At 44.5% G+C, this 25108-nt stretch overlaps 1 protein-coding gene and 1 long non-coding RNA gene across 2 annotated transcripts in view; one reads left to right on the top strand and one right to left on the bottom strand.

Annotated features, from left to right (window-relative positions):
• LOC106941383 (SH3 and multiple ankyrin repeat domains protein 2-like) overlaps positions 1-24542 on the top strand; it is a 33027-nt gene extending 8485 nt beyond the window's left edge. Inside the window, exons 2-6 of the mRNA XM_015024388.1 lie at positions 6242-6381; positions 8318-8431; positions 14055-14136; positions 19538-19620; positions 23447-24542. Coding sequence (XP_014879874.1) covers positions 6242-6381; positions 8318-8431; positions 14055-14136; positions 19538-19620; positions 23447-23682 — 655 coding nt within the window. The 3' untranslated portion in view covers positions 23683-24542. The remainder of the gene's footprint in view (positions 1-6241; positions 6382-8317; positions 8432-14054; positions 14137-19537; positions 19621-23446) is intronic.
• LOC106941384 (uncharacterized) lies at positions 3684-4695 on the bottom strand. The gene is made up of 2 exons (XR_001423346.1): positions 4400-4695; positions 3684-3975 (listed from the first exon to the last, which is right to left on the bottom strand). It is a non-coding gene; the product is annotated as an uncharacterized LOC106941384 (long non-coding RNA).
• Positions 24543-25108: the final 566 nt, after the last annotated feature.

Genomic DNA, 25108 nt, shown 5'->3' with positions numbered 1-25108 from the left:
CCAAATAAATGTGTGGATGTGAATCAGGTTCACTGAGTGAAGACGTCCACATCCTTCATCTCTGGATTAAATCTCTGATCTCTGCAGAAACATCTACTGTAAATCTTGGTAGCACTTTTTTATTTTACATTTTAGATCTGAAAAACTACAGAATTATCATTTCATGTCCTCCCATTAAGCTATGAAGGACATAAACCTTCACAGCCGTTTGTCCTGTTTGGTTAAAATGCTGGACGGTCCGAGTCTCACTTCCTCCTAGTCGGTTCTGCAGAGCAGAGGTACAGGAAGTGACGTACACACAACCTTAGTTTGATGTTTTTAACGTGTCTGTTCACAGCTGACAGCAACTGAGCAAAACGTTGCTATTTTTAGATCATACAGGACAATATTACGTCATTATTGCCCAGCCTTACATGAAGATAAGCAGGTTCTGTCTCAGGTCCAGAACAAAATTCAGAACCAAAAAAAGTCCAGAGATTCTCTTATATTTCACCCCAAAGCCTCAGCTACAATTTAATAAACTAAGTTAAGCTGAAGTATATTTTTCTGATTCCCATCTGAATTTTCAAGTCCAAAAAGTTCCTGCCTGTGTTCGCTGATGGTGTTCGGATTCTTGGAGTTTCGTGTCTCAGCCTCATCAGCATGTTTGCAGAAGTTTTAATGACTCCATCGTTCCTGATTGCCGTGGCGACCGTCCTCATGCTGTCGGTAACTGACAGATTAATCCGTCCTGAGCCGCCTGATGTCCTCCAGAACCCGGCGGCAGATAGCAGCTCTGCTACCACAGACATTCACCGCCGTTTATTTCTCTGTTTCTACCGCAGCTGTGGATTAATTTGGCATCTGAGCAGCTGCTGATCGTCTGTTTCAGAGACACGCAGGAGTTGTGTTTAAGGTCTGCTCTCTGGGAATGTGCATGCTGCTGATAAGGACAAACACACGGATCAGCAGGAACGATGCTTCTCTCAGTGGCAGTGAGTTGAGATGACAGAAAACAGAAAAAACGTGACGCAGTTTAAGACGTGTGTCAGCTGACGTCTAAACCGGCTGGAGAAAATGGATCCGGATGATTTATTTGTGCTACTGGAAGCCGCTTCTGTCACTGTTGGATTCTCCTTAAAGCTCAGAAAAAGATGACCTACTGGGTGGTAATTATAAAGCAGAACATTATTACCAATGTAGGTCTGTAACCTAATCACTCCTCGCCTATCAGGGTTAGATATCAGGGACATTTGAAGCTGCGGCTCTGCTCAGCTTTTGCTGGCCCACTTACAGAAACGAGGCAATTAGTGACAGTGTTCGCCACCTTACAGCATCTCATTTCTCTCCTATTGGAATAAAAAACAAGAAAATCCTTCACATTTTCTGTCCTCCTGAGCCAAAACACTAAAAGCACATTGGACGATGCTCTGCTGCATTAAACATTTAGGCTAATTATTTACACCAACCTTTTAACTGGGTAGTTTCATATGAAGCAGAAAGCTGCGGAAAGAAGAAAAACTGGGTTTGCGTGATAAATCGCAGTAACATCGTTATCAGACGATGTTGGCATTGTTAACATATCGTATCAAAACCACTAAAACTGGACCAATATTAACAACCGATGTTTATTTCCAGTTGGCTGGTCATGGACAGTCTGCTAGCTAAAAAGTTAGATCAATGCTCAGCATTAAGTGGGTTTTCACTCTGGTGAAGTTTGTGCCGAATCGTCACCTGAGGTTGGATTTACTTGGCTTTGTGTAAAATCTGTTAAATTCTGATCAGTCTGGGAATAAAAGCAGTTTAACGCTGAGATCTTGTCGTGTCGAGCTCTGTCAGAAACCCCCATAATTCCCTTCTGTTTTTCTTCCTGTCTTTGTTTTTGCCCCCCGCCTCGCCCGGCCGCCGCCCACACATGACAGCCTCTCTGCGGCGTTCCCTCCGCTCCCACTCAACATGTCACACGGCCTCATGTGAGCCCGCAGCCCCGCTTTCTCTCTGCTCCCCGCTCCATCCACCCATCGCTGACAGCTGTCAGTAACCCCTCTGGGCGCCATGGCAACCGCCTCCCAGCTCGCCGTGGTGAGAAATGAGACGTGTCCTCCGTGTCAGGACGGGCCGGAGGTTTGGCTGTTTCTGCTCGATGTGACTCATAAAGATCTCGCTGTTAATATTCTGTGATTTCACCAGAGACGGCCGCGCTCTGCGCCGCGTCGCCTCGCTGCTTCTGCTGCGCAGAACTTCATTAAGAAATCACGGTGTGAAGAAAGTCTGCAGCTCTATTGCAGAGCAAACCCAATTACAGCACGGAGCAGATTTCCTCTGCGACTTTGATGCGATTATGAAATTCGCCTGATTTGATTTGATTGGGTCATAAAGCAATATGCAGACGACACGTTCGCTCAGAACACGGAAAACACAATCAGCAACGACGCAGAGCCTGGAAATTATAATCTCAGATTAAAAATCTGACTTCAGGACAGAAACAGGAGACGGTTAAACTTTACAGGAAGAAATGATGCAGAGGGACCCGTCAGAGTCCAGCTGTGTTCGGTTTGCCCAGATGTTCCCTGAAGGTTTGTTGGTTAGACAGAGAAGCAGCCAGGGGAAACTCTGGAGGAGCTGCAGAGATCCACAGCTCAGGTGTTGACAGAAAATGTCACAAACCCACAAATCTGACTTTTATGGAAGATTCATAAGATTAAAAGCATCATCAGGAGAACTTCCGAATAAAGGAGAGACAGTCATTTCTAATGATTTGTGTTTTCACTGCATTCAGAACCACCAGCTCAGTTCAGTTCGTCTCTTTGGAGCCAATGTTAGTCTGGATTAACTGGAGTTAATCTAAACTAGGGAGAAATAATCGCCTGCTGCCTGAACGTATTCACACCGCTGTGAGGAGGAAATAGTGTCTTTTACACTTCTGTCTAATTATGAGGATTTTAAATCTTCCAAATGTTTCCGCTGAGGCAAAGAGGATTAAACGCGATAATCAGATATTTTAACTATTTGTTTCAACTGGTTAAAATCGAAACGCTTTAGATTCATTTAGTCCTTTAAACGAGTGTGACAGCTCATCAGATAAATCAGAAATTTGCTGAAAAAGTCCAGTTGTTCATCAAAACTCCGCATGTCAGCATCAGGTCGAGGTGCTTACTTTGACTAGGCCATGATTCTTTTCTTTTTCAGCCGTAGAGCTGCTGTGTGTGGATCATGTTGTTGGACAGACTCAGACTCAGTCATACAGGTTTTCTGATAAATAAAACAAGCCCACATCACCAGCCCTCCTCCACCGTGTTCGGCTGTTAGCATCAGGATTTTTACAGATTTTCTTTTTGTTTTTTGGTTGAACTAACTGAAAACGGAGCTGCAGGTCCAGAATATTTGCTGGTTTTTGTTGAGCGCAGCAGCCGAGATGCAGACTGACAGTAAAGACCAGGCTGCAGCTGCTGCTCAAGTCTGTTCATCATCTTTAATATAACTGTTGACATAACAATACGCTGCCCAATGCCAGATTACTACAGGTCATGTGTGGGTCATATTATGGGATTACAGCAGAAACATGAGGATTACATAATCTCTACACCAGCAGGAGGGGGTTGGTGTAATGTTTGATGAAAAAACTAATTCTGTGTAATTTAGCTTAATCTGAAACTGAATCTTTGGTAAAATTAAGAGTTTTATCAGGACACAGACATATGTCAGAAAATCCAGAAACTTTATTGTGTTGAGTTTTGTTTCGGAAACATTCAGGAAAACTATTTTCGGTGCATTTTTTACCTTCAGTAGCTGCTGGTTGGTTGATGGGGAATTACTAAAGATTGTTTTGTGGATCTTGTGAAGATTAAAGTTCTGGGAGGCGTTGTGTGGAGGATTATGGTGAAAGTCTGTGATCAGCTCGGCTCGCTCCTGCTGCACTTTGGGTTTCTGATCCTGTTCTGGTTCTCATGGACCGGATCTGAGGGCAGAGCTGATCAGAGTGGGGATGTGGTTCTGCTGCATGGAGGAGGATCTGAATAAAGATGGTAAAAGAATAAGGCAGTATGAACATTTCTGTGTTTTAAGGTTTTTTTAATCCATCTCTGTCGTTTTAGTTCAGTTCATTAAACATTGTGAAGTCAGCTGAGTTTAAAAATATAAAACTGTTTTGGTGATGCTGAAATCCAGAACTTAGCAGTCATCAGTTAGCGGTTCTGTTAGCAGTTCAGTTAGCAGTTAACAGTTCTGTTAGCAGTTCAGTTAGCGGTTCTCTTAGCAGTTCAGTTAGCGGTTCTGTTAGCAGTTCAGTTAGCGGTTCAGTTAGCAGTTCTGTTAGCAGTTAGCACCTGTCAGCCGCAGCAGGTGGCGTCATGAGTGTAGGTGTCCCATCATGGTCTCACTGGATCCACCCTGAGGAAACACCTGCACCTCCCTGACTGACCCGGTGCTCTGACTCTCTGTCTCCTCCAAACCTCTAATTTTACCGGTGATCATGTCTGAAGCGTCCGCTGCTCTTCTGCCCTCTGGTGGCCGTTGTAGACATGTCAGCTGTTGGCAAATAAAATAATTTATCTTCCCATCACTGACCTGCCAGACGCTGTATTAGTGCCAGGCTGGGATTTAGTTTTAATTTACGAGAATAAAACAAAAGTCATATAATCAGAATAGAACATTAAAAATCATGAGAATGAAATTGTAATAATACAACAATATAGTTGTAACAATATGAAAAGGAATAAAGTTGTAATAACACAAAAATACTCACAATACTTCAAGAATAGTAGTATTATTGCCATAAAGTAATAATAATATGAGAATAATCAACTTACCAGAATAAAGTGCTAATAACAAAAAAGTTGTAGTTACACGAGAATGTCATAATAATACAAAAATAAAGTATACTAATATGAGAATAAAAATCTACGTGATAGATGAATTGGTCATGTCAGATCTTTATAACTCCATCAAGGCTGTTTTCTTATGAAAATCCCTTTATTCTGCTAATATCTTATTCTGGTAATGCAGACCTGCCTGTGGAACCCAAACTGGTTCAGTAAACTGGACCGTTTACTGTTCTGACTTTGCTCGCCGTGTTTCTCCTTGTGTGTTGAACCTTTTATCTGAAATCATAAGCAGAGCGGAGATCTGCAGCAGCGTGTTGTTTTGGCCTTCAAGCCCAACACTCCTCACAGCTCCGTGTCACTTCCTGTGCTCAGTGCAGAGCTGGCCTCTCGGTGGTAGGCGCTATTTCCAGCCGCTCGGAGTGCGGCTGCAGCTTTGTCCGTGGCTTTCCCTGGGAAAATGTGTGAGCAGTCTCAGTAGGTTCTGAATGGGGTTAGCTCTCCAAAGGCCCGCAAACATTTGAGGAGGAGTGGAGTCTGCAGGACAAGGTGACCCACTTACTGCAAACAGTCCCTCCCTCCCGCTCTCCAGCTTCCTCTTTTATTCTGCTAGTTTTCCTTCCTGCTCCTCCTCTCCTCTCCTCTCCTCTCCTCTCCTCTCCTACAGCATCACTCAGACGCTTTGAGCTCAGAAACAGCTTTTAGAATAAAATATTTGCTCCTTTCTGACTGGAATATGGCCGAGTCACACACAGCTTCAGCTGAGGCCATGTTTTGCTTCGGTGTTGTTATGAATACTAACCACTAAGTGGCGCTATGACACCATGGTATCCTGCTGTATATGAATGAAGAAGTGTTTTAAAAACGTTTTAAATGTAAACGTCGATCCTTGGATCTGTTGCTGTCCCGGTTCTGACCCACAGCAGCTCTGTGGGTCAGAACCGGTTCTGATTCTGTGAGATGACAAAACCAAGCAAATAAAAACTGACTCAGAGATTCTGGTTTTTTATCTTCACAGGGTCTGCACACATTTTGGCTCTCAGTGTTTCTCCTTTAAAGATCATTTCTTTTAAACCCTATTTAGGTTTCTTTATGATTTCATATAAATGAACAAACATGCAAAACATACATAAACAAGTCAACATCAGACAAAGAGTTACTTTTAAACCTCAATCACCTCGAACTCCTGTCAAAAAATAAAAGAAATAAACATCTTGCTAAGTGTTTATTAGATGCATCTAGATAAATTTAATAAGGCTCACACATTTTCAAACTAAATTTTTAGACAATAATTACAGTATTTTTTTTCCAGTGGAAAACTGGTGTTTGACGGTTTTGGCCCGTGCCTTTTAGTCCCGACCTTTTGACCCCCGTCCTGACCTTTTGACCCCCGTCCTGACCTTTTGACCCCTGTCCTGACCTGTTTGTGCCTCCTCTCTCAGCCCCAGCGGTCACGGCGAGGCGCCCGGCCCCAGGAGGAAGCTGTACAGCGCCGTTCCAGGCAGACACTTCGTGGTGGTTCGCTCTTACTCCGCCCAGGCTGAGGGAGAAATCAACCTCTACAAAGGCGACAGGGTCAAAGGTCAGTCAGCTTCTGGGAGATAGACTTTACCCAGCCCTGAAAATGTATGAAAATCTAAGCTAATATTCCAAAGTTGCATCCAGAAAAACACAGATTTTAAGATTTTCCTTTTGCTTTGAATTGTGTTTTCTGGATCAGAGATTTCTAGATGTCTTTGTTTTAAGGAAATGTGAAATATTACGGGGTGTAGAAAAGCAAAGTAAATTGTAAGAACCAGACTTACGATCTTCAGCATGGCTGAGGAAACTTCAGACAGGATAAGCAGGAAAACACAATTTCAGAAATCTTGGAGACTTAATGAGATCAGAAAAAGACGCTGTTGGAAAAGAACAATATGAGTTTAGAAATAAATATCCGTCTGGAATTATAAAGGACTTTTAAATTTAGTTCTCACAGCTTCTAAACTTGAGACACATTTGATAGTTTTGGATGCAGGATAAAGATGTGACTTCATTCTTCTGAAGGTTGCAGAGAGAAGCTGACTGAAGACGGAGCTAATCCTTAAAAACAGGAAAAATAAGGAACAAAAATATGTGTAGAGACAAAAGATATGAGGGTACGTTTGTTATTTAATGCCAGTTACAGGAAAGTCTGAGGACTTTGCAGAGACGAGCATGCAGAGATTCACAGTATGAGAGATGAATCTTATCTGGAAGAGGCTCCACTAAGACCTGGTTCTGCTAAGCCAAAGGATGAAGATTTCCATCCATGCATTAAGATTTAAAAAAGATGGACGTCTTTCAGCTTTATTTAAACTCTTTCTGCCAGATTAACCTTTGACCTTTAAAGACTCAGCGTCGTGACTGAGTCTCATGTTTCTGTTAGACGGTGAAGAATCAGAGTAATGAAGTTAATGTCAGGAAAACAGAGGCTGTTCATTATTCATGTCTGCTGTGGCATGAAGTTAAATAAAATTAGAAAATTATTTTAATTTTGGTTATTTAATGATTTATTTGACCTGTTGGTTTTTCCATAATGAAATAATTATTCGTCATAAAACTGACACACAGACATAAACGGGTGTAACTACATGTCCACCGCGCTTTTCTCAGCCTTGTTTAAACCGTTGTTGGCATGTGGTAATGTTTTTTCCGAGCCGTCTTTAAACACTCCATGATTGAACGCTGATGTGCTGCAGAGCAGCATGCTGTGTCAGAATCATATTCATAAAGAGCAACAAAAGGCAAAAAACTGTCATTTTCCTCCAATCTGTTGAGTGACGCTGGTCCACGCAGATAATGTTAGCTAATGTTAGCTAAGTGATGGCTAGTTAATCCATGCTAATGTATCCTGTCAGGCTTCCTAGCAGTAATACTAATGCTGTTGTTACATGTCTTGCTCGCAGTGAAACAGTAAAATCAGCCATGCTGATGGTGATATTGTATGTTACAGCATGTTGTACTATCGATACATGATGGGTCGCATCATGTGTCGATAGCACAATAGCACAATGCTAAAGTGCTGAATTCAGCACTTTAGCATTGGCTTCTGCTTGGTGTTAGCACAGCTAACGTTAGCAGTGCTGACCACTGCTGCTGATGTATCTGATTACCTTTATCAACCTTCCAGAACTCTCAGGTCTTCTGGTTCTGGTTCTGCTCTGCATCCCCAGAACCAGAACCGCATATGGAGAAGAAGCATTCAGCTTCTATTTACCATGAATCTGGAACAAACTTCCATAAAAACAGCTGAAACTGAGCTCCTGTAAACACAGGTCACATCCCACCTGGTTCAAGTTGCTTTTCATTAACAGTAACTGGAACATTGACCATCAAACCTGAAGATTTTGATGGTGGCATTTGACAATATGTGATGATACTGTGAAAAAAGGGGAAATAGACTCGACTTAACTTTAACCTCCTTGCTGAAACTTCATATTTTGAACTTTACTGTTTGAATGAAGTTTTTAATTTTTAAGTTTCTTTTTTCCTCCCAGTTCTGAGCATCGGAGAGGGGGGATTCTGGGAGGGCAGCGCCCGCGGCCAGGTGGGCTGGTTTCCGGCCGACTGCGTGGAGGAAGTCCCGGCCAAGGCCACCGAGGAAAGGACCTGTGAGTAGCATCGGCTGTGTTGGTTCCACTTCAGAACCATCATTCAGATTTTTCTCTGTAAATTTCTGTTCATAAATGAGCTGAACGTTTTCATGAGTGGGAATGAAAGCGGTAACTCCTGACCCGCTGATGCATGGACCCCACCAGACGCCTGAAGGCACCAAGATGTTAGCAGCAGATGCTAACCCTGGAAGTGTGAGGGGGGGGGGGCGCCAAGAGTTGGACCCATTCCCGAAACTCGATTTCCTGGCGATGTGGAGGATTTAGAGGCCAAATAAAAATCCTCAAGCTGTTTGTTTTTCTACTCGGAGTGTGATCGGTGTGTGACAGGGAGCTTCATGCTGCTAGCTGCTAGCTGAGGCCACAACCTTCAGGAAATGAAAAAGTGGCCCAGCGTTTCCCAGCAGAACATTCTCCCTGCTCCACATCAGGTCGTTTCCTGACTAATCTCCACTTTGGTGTTTTTCTGGAACGTTCCTTTAAAATTTTTTGCACCAACTTCTGTCTCTCAGAGAGATTTACGCCCGAGCTGGAGTTAAACACTCAGAACTCATTTGTGAACGTTAACTTGCTAATCAATCATCTTAAGACTTAATTAGATCCCATAAAAGCGTTTTGGTGTGTGACGGCACGTGGCCCGTGTTTCAGCTGCATGTGTGTCCTCCTCTGTCTTCCCGTGTCCCCCAGGCTGCCGTGTGCCGAGCTTAGCGCTACATTGCCCTGCTAACTCAGCTGTGCTCTTATTTCCTATGGGTGCTAGCTAATGAACATATCACTTCACGCTCCGTCCCCCTAAACGTTCCCCCGTCCTTACGTCCGCTTTGTGCTGTAAATCTACAGGAGACGTTTGAGACGTCTTCTGTCTCTCTGCCTGTTTTTCATCTGTTTTCCTGCTTTGTTTAATTATTGAGATTAGCACAAGGCGGACATCCATCAGCTCTCTGGTCTAACTCTTCCCCCGGGGAGCGCCAGCCATGTTCCGGGGCGGCTCTTGTTCTCTGGCTGTTTGCCTTCGTCTGTGTGGCTCACTTTAAAGTTTAACCCAAGGCCGTTGGCGCGGGAAAGCCTCCCTCATGCGGCGCCGCGTCCAAGCTGCCCCCGGGTCTGCCTGCAAAGAAAAGCCTGTCAGAAATGGGAGCACAGTATGGCGTCCTGCAGAGAGCCATTCAGAGGCGGCTTCAGTCGAAACCACGGGTCAACTGTGTGTGTGTGTGTGTGTGTGTGTGTGTGTGTGCTGTGCTGCCACATGCAGCAGTAAAGCAGTTGATCGAGGATAATATAGATGGATGATTGTGATTTTCTATAAATTCAGATAAATTCATCTTTTACTGCAGCATAATAATCTAATAATAAAAATCCACGGCTTCTCTTCAACATGGGAAACACAAGAGAACATGCTCCATAGCAACCATTATACAGCACAATAAAACCTTGTGTCCTACCATCACAAACATAAACTGGAACAACAGGATTTCTTCCTTTGTTGCTTTATGTCAAGCCATATAATAGAAAAATAAAATCTTATTATACATACAGTAAGAACAAGGTTTGGTTGTCTGAGGCAACAAGTTGCTGCAACAAACATTCCAAGTGGTTTTCATGTGAAGAACACCTGATGTCCACTGTCAGGTACAGTGGAGGACGTGTGATGCTGTGGGACGGATTCCCCTCTGGTAGGTTGGTTGGTGTGCACAGTAAAACCAGGACGTTCTTCGTAAAATCTGCTCATCGTTGGGTTTTTCAGGAAAACAAAGATCCGACGGTTTGTCGTTTTCAAACGGTTTGGTTTTCAGGACATCAGAGCCAACATGGCGGCAGCCTGTGGATGAACCAGAGAAGGCCTGAGGCGGTCAGATCGTTCTGACTTCCTTCAGATCCGATCCTGAGAACAAACCTCGTCTGTCTTCGTTCTTCCAGCTCTTTCCCGTTTTGGAACGTTTTTCCTCTGGGATTTGAGTGTTGCTATAAATCTGCACAGGCAGCAGGATCTCCCAGCAGCGGACCGACCCGGACAACCTCCAACAGCGACCCGACCCGATCCGACTCTGGACCCGCAGAGTCACAGAGCGAAGGGAGAAACATACCAATCTGACCGGTTAATGGCGGCTTCACTCGCTACGCTAGCTTCAGATAATCCAGGGAAACAAGCTGATTGCAGAAGAAATATTTAAACATTTAAGCTGCCTGTGAGTCGCGTAATTATTCAATGCCTACATCATCATTTATTCATCAGGACTGGAGAAACGAAGTCCCTTTGTGCTCCGTCTGTAGGGAAGAGTTGGCGTGATAGTGAGAGCTGCGCTGATGGAAACGGCAGCTCCGTCTAAATCCATGATGTTTCCAGTTTAATATGCTTAATGTTTCTGCAGTTTTTATTTTTACCTCCGTCTTTTCCTCCCGCCCTCTCTCACAGAAATTCACACACGCTGATTTAAGTTAAAGGCGTTTAGCCTCTAATCCGTCTAATTGAATAGAAGTGATGCAGGCGGATTAAGGCCCGCTTACACACGCTGCGGTTGGACCTCGGCTCGATTCAGAGGTCTGGAAACACGCAGAAGAAGAAGAACTCAGTTTAACATCAGGTTATCGATCAACCTGGATCAGAAACAGCAGATTTACGTTCATCAGTTTAATCTATTAGATTATTTCAGAGCGGCAGCCACCGGAGGCAGTCTGGCATCCGGAGGAAACGTTTCCTCTCTGGAGGAGAGGACTGGACCTGCGGACTGGACTCCAAAGGAAAGAGAGAATATTTCTCCAGTTTGGACTGAACTGAACTCTGCTGAATTGTTTGTAACAGATGAACTGTTTTGGAAATCTGAGATGATCTTTTCTAAAACCTAAAGCAAGAACAAATCCACTGGCTTCGCAGCAGAAACGAACAACGATCCCAGTTCAGACCCGACTCTGGGAAAAGTTTGTGTTCTTCCAGTCAATGTTTCATCATTTTGGCAGGAATATCAACATCCATCATCCCTGGTTTAAACTGCATCATGTGAGGTTTCTGAGGAAGGTTTGCACAAACAAAACCTTAAAAAAAAAAACATTTTAGCTAGAAATGTTTCTAACATCAACATGAGAAAACTCAGTGTGGGACTGAACTGATGGTCCATTTTACATGAACAGATTTTTATTATTTTAACTCAAATGCAAAATGTATATTTTTTGTACAGTTTTGGCTCCGACTGTGTTGTTCATTCACCATATTGCCTTTTTTGAGTTTGTGTGCTTCAGTTAACAATTAATGAACGACTAAGTTAGTTGATTATTTCCATAATTGATTCATCTGATTAATCGTTTCAGCTCCAGATCTGAGCTTTTGAGGCGTTTCTGGAAGCTTTAAACTTTTTTCTCACTTGTTTATTTTCATGTTGGGCTTTTGGATGGTTTATCATTTTAGCCAGCCTCTCTCTGCAGCAAACACTATTTATTTGACATGTATGGACCCCAGTCAGATCCAGTTTACGTCTCGTTCCAGAGGTCAGATGAAATATTTCTCGGTGAGTCGGTCCAAAGTCCGTTCCTGCAGAATGTTTCTGTTTCCTGGAGTTTTCATGGTTTTGTCTGTAGTGACAGCTTCCTGAACGCCGTCTGACCCTCTGAGCCTCCACTCTGACATGAAGATGTTTGGGAACTGAAACCTTTTCAGCCTCGTTTTGTTCTCCATTCACCTGCACAAACCAGCGTAAGGCCAAACCAGAGTTTTTGGCCTTCAGCGTTTCTGATCTACGTTACGCTGAGGTTGGCGTCCATTTTGGCGTCATGTTCTCACCTCATCCCGAAGGAGGCGGATCGTCTGGTTCCTTCTTGGAGCTGCTGCAGCTGCAACCAGAACTGACGCACCATCAAACATCTGAAACATCTGCATATGAAACAATCTAAGCTACAAAGATGGCGACCGGCACCCGACGTTAGCTTGATTGCTTTTTAAACCTAAATTTCAGCACCACATCCATGGAACTAAAAAACAAAACCTGCTACTGTAATTCTATTACAGATGGGCAGCAGCTGCAGCACATCCCGCTGCGCACACACACACACACACACACACACGTGCGCGCTGCTCTAATTTCCCCTTCTCATTCTCACGTCTTTCCCCGGAGCTCAAAGCCACGATGAAACTGAAATAGGCAGGAAAACAGGGGTTAAAATGGGCCTGGAAGGAACCCAGAGCAGAATCAGTCATACGCACGCGCACACACACACACACACACACACACAGCTGACAGGACGGTGATACAACCACAGACGGAGCAGACGCACATGTTTTCACACAAATGTGAGTACTCTGTGTTCTGGTGAGACACATGGCTGCTGCGTCCCTATTGATCTGTGACCATAGAAACCAGCTGACCGTTGCTAGGGACCACCGCGATGCCGGAGACGACACGTCCCCTCCGCGCTCCTCATCACCAACATCGAGCGTTTCTTTCCTCTCGGTAAAACAGAGAAAGAGAAAAGCTGGTAATCCTGTCTGATCCGACCCGATCGGACCCGAAACGGAACCAGGGAGAGGAGGAAGGCCTTCCTGCAGCGATGACCTCAGGCGCCGTCTCTGTGAACTAGTGACAGCTGGTGTGACAGAAGAGGGAGGAAGATGAGGGGAGGAGATGAAGATTAATCTGACAAACCAACGAGAATCCGACTGACGACGTTGTTTACACAAACATCATGACGTCAAAGTGTTAAGTTTGTTTTAACAGAAAACCAGATGGAGAAAAAAACAGCATCTTCATGTTCCACCTGCTGCCTGAAGGGGGCACCACTGAGGACCAGCTGCCTCCATGTCAGTCTGCTGCTTCCTCTTCCTCTGGCCTGATGCACCAACCGGGTCAGCTCCAACCCTCAGACAACCTTCAGCTCTGGGTTTACATCCACAGGTCAGGATCCGTGATGGGGTCAAGAGGTCAAGCTGGCCGCCATACCACACACACGGAGCGAACACGTCTGGATCCAACGGCACCATGTTTCACCACGGACCTGATTCTCCGCCAGCACCACGAGAACCTGAAACCACCAGCGTGTTGCTGCAGAACATCTGGATTTCTATTCCATCTTTGACCAGAAAGAGTTTATGAAACTAGATTTACCTTTTCATATTTCTGTAACCAACATGAGTTTGTGGCAAAATTGTTTCACAGACGATGGATGGATGGATGGATGGATGGATGGATGGATGGATGGATGGATGGATGGATGGTTGGGTTGGATGGATGGTTGCGTTGGATGGATGTGTTGGATGGATGGATGTATAGATGATGGATGGATGCATGGTTGGGTTGGATGGATGGATGGATGGATGGATGGATGGTTGCATTGGATGGATGGATGGATGCGTTGGATGGATCTTCTTCCTTATTCTATGAACCTGTTCTGAAAGCATCCGTCCGTTTGTCCCTGAGGGGACAGACTGGAGTCTCAGTCGTGTCTCCAGACCCGGTCCAGTTCTGAAACCGTCTTTTGGTTTTGGTTCTGTAGTTCTAGACCAACTCTTTGCTCATCGGCGTAAAACCTGCTAGCGTGTTGCTACTTCCTGCTTACTGCAGGCGTTTCCAGATGTTTCCTGTAAGCAGACAGGAAGTGGACTGTGGTTCTGATGTGGTTCTGCTGGGCTCTTTCTCAGATTCCCGAGCGGACCGGGCCGACAGACGGAAACTCTTCAGACATTACACCGTGGGCTCGTACGACAGCTTCGACGCCTCCAGGTGAGCCTGAACGTTTCGTCCTTTGTGCCACCGATTCATCTCCGTCTGCCTTCATTCACGTTTTCTGTCCTGAGAAAAAGGAAAATTGGTTGAATTGTCGGCTCTGACCGAGTTCTCTGAGTGAACGGTTTGCTGTGATGGCTCCTGACGCCGACACCCAGTGGTGCTGAGGTCTGCTCTCCTCTGCTGTCAGGTCCGCTTTAATACGAGCTTCAGCGGGAACGAAGATGGATGTGTTCTCCTCCGGGTCGCAGCAGAAATCGAGTCTAATCCCGGCTCCGCTTTGAACTAATTCTGTTTAAAAGAATCAGTCAGTTTGGTGAATCTCTGCAGCATGTTAATGGGCTGAGTGGAAGGTTCTGATCCGGTCCCAGAGAACTCCGATCTCTTTCTTTAAACATCTAATCTATAAATTTTGTTTCTGCAAACGCTACCGAGGAACAGACATGATTTTCTAACTTTATACAGACAAATGGATCCACTGATTCAGATCTAGTAAAGTCTGATGAAGCCTATGTTATTACAAATACAGTCAAATTGAACTGATCGTAATTTCAGCAATCCCTCCTGAGAAACATGGCGACAGTGGGATGATGTGGTGCCGTGTTGTTTAAACAGAAAGAGTCCTCCATTAGAACCAGGACCGGTTCTAACCGGTTCTGGTTCGCTCAGAGTGAGTGGTTCTCTTCAGAAAACTCTTTTAGGATGCGGCTAATGCTAAATTTCCAACTAGTTCCACCAACCTGGTGTTCAGCTTATTCTAACTCGTAAAGTTGATTTCAACATGTGTTGTAACATAGTATGTCGCCCTCAAACGGCTCAAATTTGTAATTACACTTCGACATGTACAGTCATGCTTCAGGAAGTGATTCTTCAGACCTGACCTTTCGCTCATGGTTTCCGTTTCATAGTTGCTGATTTTTCTAACTGACCACAGCAGGGCTCTGGTCATAAAGCAGACTGGTCACTTAGCGCTTAGCATTAGCCATCACTAAGTAACATGTTGGTGTAGCGTTAGCAAAACAAATGTTTCTGATTGGTGCTTAATAGTTAGCTTAATGTTTTAGCTAGCTGAAAAGAAACTGAACCACTGGAAAAAGTTACAAGTTAACAAACTCATAAACTGATTTGGACTAAAATAAAGGAATTACAGGTGTGAAAACTTGCACTTATTTTCTTCTAGAGGTGATCTGAAAGCAGAATCCAGAACCGTTTCTGGACCAAGACCAATTCAATGGAAACTCCAAAAACTTCTCAGGAAAAAAAAACTCTTTAAATTCCAGTTTTAGTCACTGCAAACAGGTGTCAGTGCAGATGTTTTTTAACCTTTATGGAGTGATTTCATCATTTTGATTTATTTATATAGCTTGGCTCTAGAGGCCTTTAAAGGGCCATTAGACCCAGAGAAATGATTTAGATGATGCGGTAACAGGGCGTTTCCTTGTTACTCTGCTGGATGTGCGTTGGCAGGACTCCGAGTCCGGAGCTCCGACTCTTCCATGTGGGTCAAGGTGAAGCGTGTCTGCCATAACTGAAGCTGCTCAGCCAAAGGCAGAACGTGACGCAGACTCCAGGTCCTGCAACATTCCAGGTCCAAAGGTTTCAGGGGTTTTTCCTTGAAGGAGCAAACATCCCTAATGGTTGTTATTTTCTTTCTCAGACGTTGCTCAGGTTTTTTCCTTCTTTTTATGGAACACTGTGGTCCTCCTGTCAAGCCTTTCTTTCCTCTTTAAAGATGTATGTGTGTGTTTTTTAGCTGCCAGTGGGGAAGGAAGGAGGAATTTATCTTCTTCAGTGTGTGTGTGTGTGTGTGTGTGTGTGTGTGTGTGTGTGGGCAGGCAGCAGGTCGCACACAGATGAAACCAGACCTGCAAGTAGACCCGATCGATCACTGACAGCAGCCCCGTAATCCTGACTAATGCACTTGAAGACGAGAACTGGGCGCTTTGTGCTGAAACTCTGCAGGTTAGAAGACAGAGAGGGAGAGGAGACGTCTTCATCAGGACGCGTCCATGTTTACATGCTTACTGTGATGTTTAGCAGGCGACAGAAGCTGCCATCATGTGTTCCTTGGTAGAGGAAACCAGGCACTCAAACACAGACATCCAAACTTAACCAAATGTTTCAACGTGTTTCATTTTTCTTTGGCCTTGTCCACATGTAGCCGAGTCTTTATAAAAACCAATATCCCCGCACATCGTTTTATAAAATAATACTGTACACGTGGCTGTGTAAAACCAGTTTATTAATTTATTTTTAATTGTTTCATTCTTTGTAAAACGTGACGATCTCTAACTGAACCTCTTAGTTTACATTCAGACGTTTGTTTGCCAAGATTCCTTTCCAGCCTCCTGACCTAAAGATAATTAAAAATCTTTGAACAAGTTCATAAAAAGAGCAGCTCAGCAAAAGCCATCATCAGCAGTTCAAGCTCTTTGCAGCAGGCATAAAAACTTGAAAGTCAGGATATTCCCAAAGGGAAGTGCAGGTTGTCTAAAACTTTGTTGGAAGTAGGAAAACGGGACTAATTTCATTTTCAGTGTTGCAGGAGAAACGAGTTTTCCCATGAACTCTCTCTCTCCGAGCGTTTGATGCTTATTGATGCAGGAACTCTCCCAGTTTGCAGAATGTTGCTGCGCTGCTGGCTGGACTCCAGATGTGAACCTCCATCCGCGCTGCATTAGCTCCCTGAGCGGTCCAGGATAAAACGCTGATGATGGTGGCGGCGTTGCTCAGTCACCAGGCACAAATGGATGCAGCCGGCGGGAAGGAAACCGCCACTGAGAGTACTCTGCAGAACGCCATTAACGGGTCACAATGAAAGGCTGATTTTCAGGCTTTTTCTCCCGTGCTGGTGATGTAAGGAGGGAGCCGGATAACTCACCTCCGGATCTCCAGATTCCTGATGTGGAGGGATGAAAATCTGACCATGCAGCTCAGAGAGCCGCTATAAATACCCTGCAGACTCCCACAGTGGAGCTCACAATGAGAGGCTTCACATTTCCTCCCATGCATGCTGCACGCTCAGCTCTATTTGCAGCCTGCTGGCCCTCCCCGCTCGCTGCTGAACAACATGACACGTTGGATCAGCTTTCAGGCTGCTGGCCTGATACAGAGGCCAGATTTCAGATTAACACAGAGTGTGTGAATGTGTGTGTGAGGGAATGCTGTGAGGTAACCTTCGGTGTATCAGCATCGCTGGCCTCCTTCCTCTCTACACAGATTGCGTTGCTAAGGGAACAGTTGCTAGGATGGCGGTCGCCGCTCTTTCTCCTCCTTCGTTCCTCTGTCTGTCTTTTCTCCCTCTTATCCCACGTGTCTGTTCACTGTAATCCTGATATAAGATGAATGAGCCGCCCTTGCAGCAGTCGCCCCAAGTCATAAAAGCAAACTTGACCTTTGGTTCGGACGTCTCAGAGCCCAAATGCAGCATTTTTTCCTGCATGTGTGTTCCAGAAACGGCTTGTTAGCAGGAGGGAGGTTAGAAGGAAATGAAGTGAGAGAATTCAGAGAAAGGATGTGAGGCGCGGCAGCGTAGAGCTGAGTCAGACCTAACGGGCTCCCTGAGCTGCTCTGGAGAAGCTGCTGCTTCATCACCTCATGGAGGATTCCTCATAAACACAGCTGCAGCTGCAACAGCGGAGGCTCCAGCGCCACAGCTGCTGCTCACACACAGCGCATGAACACACAGGCATGTTTGTGTCTTCTGGTGTGCCACACAAACCGATGATTACGGTTTTATCTGCTCTGTCGCTGATGATAAAAGGACTTAAAGGATTTGTTAGCAAGCAAAGATTTAAACTGAAGCTTTTGAGGATGCAAACATCCCAAAAACTCCTGAATTACAGTTTATACTCTGTTGGAAGTGAAGCTAATTATCAGCATTTTACAGATGCATCTCAAAAAATGAAAATGTCATTAAAAAATGTATTTACCTCAGTAATTTATTTGGAAAAAGTCAAAGTATAAAGATTGATTACATTCAGAGCAACAAAATTCAAATGTGCTTCTTAAGTAAATAAGGTGAAAATATCAGATTAAAATGCAGAAATATATCCATATTTGTATTCACTCCTTCTGCATGACTGACTGCAGTAATGCAGCGTGTCATGGAGGCCGACGTTGCTTAAGGTGAATAGGAATTGCTTCACGTTCCTCTCAACGCTGCAACTTTCGCAACAATTTCCTCCTTCCACTCAACTTTCTGTTAATGTGCCTGTATAAAGTACTTTGTGAACAGCCAGCTTGTTTAAGGCTTACTGTCCTTACAGAACATGTTTGTGATCTCTGAATTAATGTCAAGACAGAACCTGTGATCTGACATTTCTGCATTAAAAGTCCATTTTGTTCATGTGATGTAATATCATAACTTCCTCTGTTTCATTTTGCTGTAAGTCATAATAATCACAAGTCAGTGTTAGCAGTTTTACAATTGATTTGCTAAAATAAATGAACTTTTTAATGATTTTCTAATTTTGTTAGTAATTTTGCTTATTAACTTCCGATGGGAAGGACGTGGGTCATAGATGGTCAGATCCCTGGGGAACTCCAGATGTGATAGAAATGGTTTTAACTGTTGAGGATTCGAAATTATAATAGTAATAAAAAAAATTTAAACTATTTTCAACCCTCTTTATTGTTTCCTGTAGGATTTTCAGATTTTGTGTCCTAGTTAAAGGCTGTAATGTAAACAAACTGATCCGCAGCTTTATTCTCAGTCATCTGCTCAGACAGGCAGACAGAGACACTTTTTAAGAAGTCGGTAAATGACTGTGCTGTCACCCACCCACTCCCACTCCGCTTATCTCTCCGCCGAGTCTGTTGCTGTGGTTTCTCATTGCGGAGCTCTCCAACCGAGAGACGCCGCTCCACGCCGCTTCTCCTCCGCCGCCCTCCCTCCCTCCCTGCCCGCCTTCCCGTCGAGCCGCAGCCTTCCTCCCCGCCTCACCATGAGCCGCTGAGCCGCCTTCAACCTCCAGACTCATGTCGCGTCTCCTCGAAGGCGCCGCACTGCCGCACCGCCGCTCGGCTCCTCCGCAGCAGCGGCAGGAGCGGCAGCGGTAACCGCGCGGCAGATTCCGCTCCAGACGCAGCGGCTGCAGCCATCGCCGTCGTTTCTTCTTCACTTTATTTTATTTTTTATTTTTATCTTGTGGCTCGTCTTTTTTCCCGGAGATGCTGTCGCAGGGCTGCCGGGGCCGCGGCCGCTCGGGCTGCTAGAGCCAGAGGAGGAGGAGGCGGTGGTGGTGTGGGGTGGGGGCGCCCTGCCCTGCCCTGCCCTGCCCCGGCCGGACTAGCTCTCCTCCAGCAGCATGAACCTCCACTCGGGCAGGGCGTCCGTGGCTATGCTGCGGATGATGGGCTGTGCTAACGGGCGCTCTGCTCGGCATCTGCTCCACAGTGACTGCGTGGTGGATGAGAAGACGGTGGTGCTCCAGAAGAAGGAGAATGAGGGCTTCGGCTTCGTCCTGCGCGGGGCCAAAGGTAGGAGACTCGCTCATTTATGGCTGCTTTTGTCAAGGATTCATTTCTGTGCATGTTTGTTTGAGACAGATTTAGTTAAATGCCGAATTCTATTTATACCAACAAATAACTTGTTGGCACAGCTGCTGTGTGCGTTGAAATCCAGATTATGACCCTAATTCTGTGCATGTCGGGCTGTTTATGCATTAGAATAGAAACAGCTTGAATGCGGCGCTGCACATCAGCTGGATGTGTTGACATGTGTGTCAGAGACGGCTGGATGTTTCTGACCCTCCAGAGCTGCGTGACATTAGAGCGTAACGTTAAACTCCTCCGGACTCTGACATCAGCAGCAACATTTACACCTGACCTGCACGTATCTGCATGTCGGTCTGTTTTACGGCAGAACGCATTAAATAAAACACGTCATAAGCCTCAGTTTGTGTCCGTAAATAACTTTACAGCACCGTGAAAGTGACCCGCAGAATTCATCTGTATGTGGCTGTGCGTCAGGGCTGCACTTTAAACAATTTCATCTGAAAGAGTTGGAACTTCCAAGGTTAACGATTAGCTTTTAAAAGCTAATCTCGGGCAATTTTACGGCTGGAAGCCGTGATGAATCGATTATTGAAATAATCGTAATCGGTTCATCATTAACCGGAGCACACACACTCCAGAAAGGCCATTTACTGAAAGATCAACACAATCAAAGCAGTACTGAAGATAAAGCTGTACAAAAATATAAGCATTTTGCATTGAAAACAAAAATCTCATTCGTCTTTAAGTCTGTTCTACACAGAGCTCCTCAAGTTTCAGTTTTAGCTTCAAGTTCTGTAAATAAAATCTCCCTTAAACACATTTTTGGTGCTTGAGTAGATTATGTTAATCCACAGTTCATGTATTCTTTTACCTGCAGATGTTACAAATGATAAAACATTCACTAAAGGAATGTTATTTTTATTTCCTTATCTTAAAAATAATTTATTTGTATGTTTTAAATTTATTTTTAATATTGTATACAAAGACTTGAGTGAGTGAATGATAAATATGCAGAATATTCCACTTTTAATCTGATTAAATGTCAAAATAATTGATAGAGTGATCGATTGATTGTTAGCGGATTGTTCTGACCCAAGATCACAAACCAATGCTCGTATTAACCCAGTTCATCTTTAGTGCATCATCTTCCGGTAAAATCAATCTTGGAACAATTGGAGCACAAGAAGGAGATGCATGTGATGCAGCATCATCATCATCATCATCGCATGCTTGGCTGTCACGTTTCAGCTGCTATGCTTTCAAACTGCTGGTCAACCGGATATTTACTCATTAAACTGACTTTCTCTGTCTTTTATGCATGCGGCTGGTCTTGATCAACATGCTGAAGTAGTGAATCACTGTGCAGATATTAGCTAACTACTTTTCAGTTTCACTGTTTTGTGAAGCCATGCAGCATTATGTGGCGTAAATCTGCCACCAGAGCAACCAAACTAGGAGTACAGCATGTTATCGGCATCAGCACCGGTTGATGTTAGGAATTTGTACCTGTGTCAGTCTGCTAATTAAAACTGGGCCGTATTGACAACATATTTTTATGTCGGTAAAAATACAGATTTTTCAGTAAAAATCTGTAAAAATTGACATTTTTATGTTGAAAGGGGATGTGGTCGTGTGGTATTTGTTTGGTCATGTGACCATGTGATTGGTGGGTTTTTGACTAAAGTAAGGAAGCAATGTCATCGTCTGGTCAGTTGGGAGATATAGATAATATATCGGATATCGATATCGGCCCAGATTTTCAGATGGGTGAGTTCCTAAACGAGAACCACCATCCATGTGGCGCTGAAGCAAAACTCCATGACATCAGCACAGAGGAGGACTGCTGGCATGCAGCTCCTCCGGACACGTTTGACACGTCCCTGTCCTCCGTCCCCGTCCTCTCAGCCCCCTCCCACCTCCTCAGTGCTTGTTGTGATACGAGAGGCACATCCAGGCGGGTTGAGGCTCCAGCAGGCTGTGAGAGGGGCTCTAAAAATAGCTGGTTGGAGCTGCTGCTGCTGCTGCTGCTGCTGCTGCTGCTGCTGCTGCTGCTGCTGCTGCTGCGTCGGTTTCTACGACGATTCTCGCCGTGTCATAATCCACGTTGCGTTCCACTACCGTGCGGCGCCGTTCGATTGGTCGCCGCCGCCTCTTTGATTCTGTCGAGAGGCTGTGTTTTTTTTGTTGTTGTTGATGTTTCTGTGTTTTAGCAGACAAAGAGAGATTTGCTCAGTAAAACCAGAGGAATGTTCCAGACTGTGTGACACACACTGACTCCCACCCTGGAGCAGCGGAGCCGGCCCCACTTACTGGGCCGCGGCCGAACACATAAACATGCCCTGATGCTGGAGCTGTCACATAGGCTCACATCCTCTTCCTCGCTCTGCATTACTACTCTCCTCTCTCTCTATCTGTTTCTCTCACTCTCCCTCTCTCTCCAACACACACATCCACACACACACACACACACACGCAGAAACATCACAACTGTGTTAAGAAGCTCCCATGAGATCTTGGGATGCGCTCGCGGTGTGTGTCTCCCAGTAAGACGGTGAGTTATAGGAAGTGTCACTTGTCACCACTGGTTTCTCCCAGCCGCAGGATTCTGTAACCTCCCCGAGAGCGGGCGAGCGAAGGGGGGAGAGGGAGGGCTGGGTCGGGCCGGTTCCATCCAGCAGGATGGATGGTGTTACTGTACTCACATCAGGACTACTGGCCTCTTAAAGTGACTTCTTTCCTCTTCTCGAAGCGGCAGGATTGAGAGTTTAGCTGAGTTCTGGTTTGGAGTTTGATGAAGCTGAGACAGATGTCCAGAGACGTTGGACGTTGGGCGTCCAGATGTTCAGATTGAGTCGTTTACGAAGCCACAGCTGGTCGGCTTGAGCGCCACGTTGTACAGAAATCAGACCAACAGTTTCACCTGGTGCTTAACAGTTCTTCAGTTTGTAAATTCTCTGGTTTTATTCAAACATAGACGGCTGATTATCAGGTTTTGGTTTTTTTTAGCATTTTATTGTTTTACTTCATTAACTCAGTAATAAATATGAATAGTTCATGTAACATGCAAAAGAAATACTGAATGAAAAACAGTTCAGCAGAACTTTGGACCAATCGAATCGTCTTTAGATGACTTTTCCTGAACATTCCTCTCAGTCCTGTTAGGAGACGGAAGCAACAGGAAGGATCTGCTTCCACTTTCTCTACCAAATACAGAGGAGAAAAGCAGCTTCTGATATGTTTAATCTGACTGAATATCTCCATTAATGGGATGAAATAAACCAAATAAATCGGTGTTGGTTTCCAGATTTATCGACACACACTGAACGACCTTCCTGCGTCCTTTAGGTTCGTCCTGCTCCAGATGCATCTAAAAGCTGCAGGATGGCACCTCTGCTGTTTGGCAACAGTTTTTACCAGAACCAGCAGAGCCAAAAAATAGAAAGTTGAAACTGTTATTCATGCAGGTCCTGAATTAAAATAATGCTGAAAAAAATTGTCATTAAATTTTCTCTAACTTGGAGGAATCCTGACCTCCTGCAAACAGGCTGATCCTGGAAGGCTGGAAGACCTAAAACCTTTAAATCAGATTTATTAGCAGAATATTTACAGCAGCAGAAATTAGATCTAATCTGTCTGAAGTTTAATCTCTAATCTGCTGGATTTTAAATAAAACCTCAATTTATGGGAATGAAAATCTCTAATCTTATTGAAACACATTTAAACTAAGTTCAATTACCTGGTTGCTGTAGAAACAAGTGAATCTGACTGGCTGACCTCTGACCTTGACCTCTGTCCCTTTGTGCTGCAGCCGACACGCCCATCGAGGAGTTCACGCCCACGCCGGCCTTCCCGGCGCTGCAGTACCTGGAGTCGGTGGATGAGGGCGGTGTGGCCTGGCAGGCGGGGCTCCGGACGGGCGACTTCCTCATCGAGGTAGGAGCTTCCACAACCGGCTTCCTGGTTACGTCTTCTGCAGGAAAACGGATGGGTTTGAATCCTCGCGGTGTCGTAAGCTTCCTGAAGACGAACTTTAGAAGCTCCTGAGCCTTTTGCTTCCGGTCTGTTAAACTGGTCTCTTTAGACAGAGGAGAATAATCTGCTGGCAGGTTCTCCTGCCTGTAGAAATGTGGGATTGTTCAGAGGTTTAGCAAAGTTTTTTACATTGTGGTCCAAGTTTGGGTCTGTGTTTTTTTTGTAGTGTTGTTTGCAGCTGGCTGTTGGAGGCCACAGTTAGCAAAGTTAGCATTATCAATGTAAACATCAGTTTATTTAGGAGAAGCTGCATCTACTCAGAGATTTCTCCACAACCAGCACATTAATGAAGCTGAAAACTTTCAAAGACTGTTCCTCTGTGGTGGGTAAACTGGTATTAAACATGGATACATTTATGTGTATTTCTAGTTAAATAAATAAAATGAAAAACAAGTCACTCTTTAATCATGATGATGATCCCATGTGGTCATAGGTTGACAGATCACTAGCTGTGTTTCCATCAAAGATTTTTTTTAAATTCGCATTTTGAACTAATGAAAAGGTTTGATAGAAATTCAAAATAACTTCCTCAATTTCACAAAAACATTTTTTTACTCTCACTTGAGGTTGTATTGGGCTTTTCTGAAAAAGGCTAAAGTGTAGATGGAAACATATTTGCAGAATAAATCCTGATGTAGCAAAGGCTCCGTCCGCTGGCGCCTTACCAGAGGCACGGCGCTCAGAAAGTCCAAACCTCTGAGCAGGTCTGACGCCATTTCTCTGAGGTCCATGCTAGTTTTCAATTTTTGCTTCTGGTTTATTATTCATGCGAAGCGTTAATGTCTGATGAAATTACGATTCTGATTTTTTTTTTCCTAAATCACTGTCAGATGTTGTTGCTGTGAAAATCCTCAATAAAACTGAGAAATGTTGTTGGATTTGTAATTAGTCACTTTTCTGGGGAAAAGAAATTGCTAGAGTGGTTGGAAAAGTTGCTAAATGTAGCAACAAAGATGCTAAGTTGTCACCATGCTCTGCCAGTCTCTGCTGATCTTCTGACCTTATGACCTTTATGAAGGCCAATCAGCAACATGGAAAATGAATGATGCTCTGGGATTGGCTGCTTTGCAAATGGTCAAGCATGTCAAGTAGCGTTATGCTAACGCATTTCAGCTTCCTTTCTAATATTTTAGATCTGCTCTGCAAAAAGAATTATTGAATACTGAACAGCTGATTGATTGATTGATTGATTGATTGATTGATTGATTGATTGATTGATTGATTGATTGATTGATGTCATGCTCCATGATGGAGTAAATCTGACTTCCTGCAACACTCTTATATTTCAACAGAAACTAAAACCATGTTTGCAGGTTTTATCTTCCTCTGTTTTAATGCAAACGGTTGAAGATGTTCTGACATCTTTGTCTCGATGAGCTCATCAGTGCAGACGCCCCCCTGCTGTAAAAAGTTGAACCAGACCTGAAAAGTGGGCTGA

Source organism: Poecilia latipinna, unplaced genomic scaffold (assembly GCF_001443285.1).
Source record: "Poecilia latipinna isolate Pla-1442-1.1 unplaced genomic scaffold, P_latipinna-1.0 Scaffold3637, whole genome shotgun sequence".
Classification (NCBI taxonomy): Eukaryota; Metazoa; Chordata; class Actinopteri; order Cyprinodontiformes; family Poeciliidae; genus Poecilia; species Poecilia latipinna.
The sequence above is the reverse complement of the archived record's forward strand: the minus strand, read 5'-3'. Positions and strand labels throughout refer to the sequence as shown.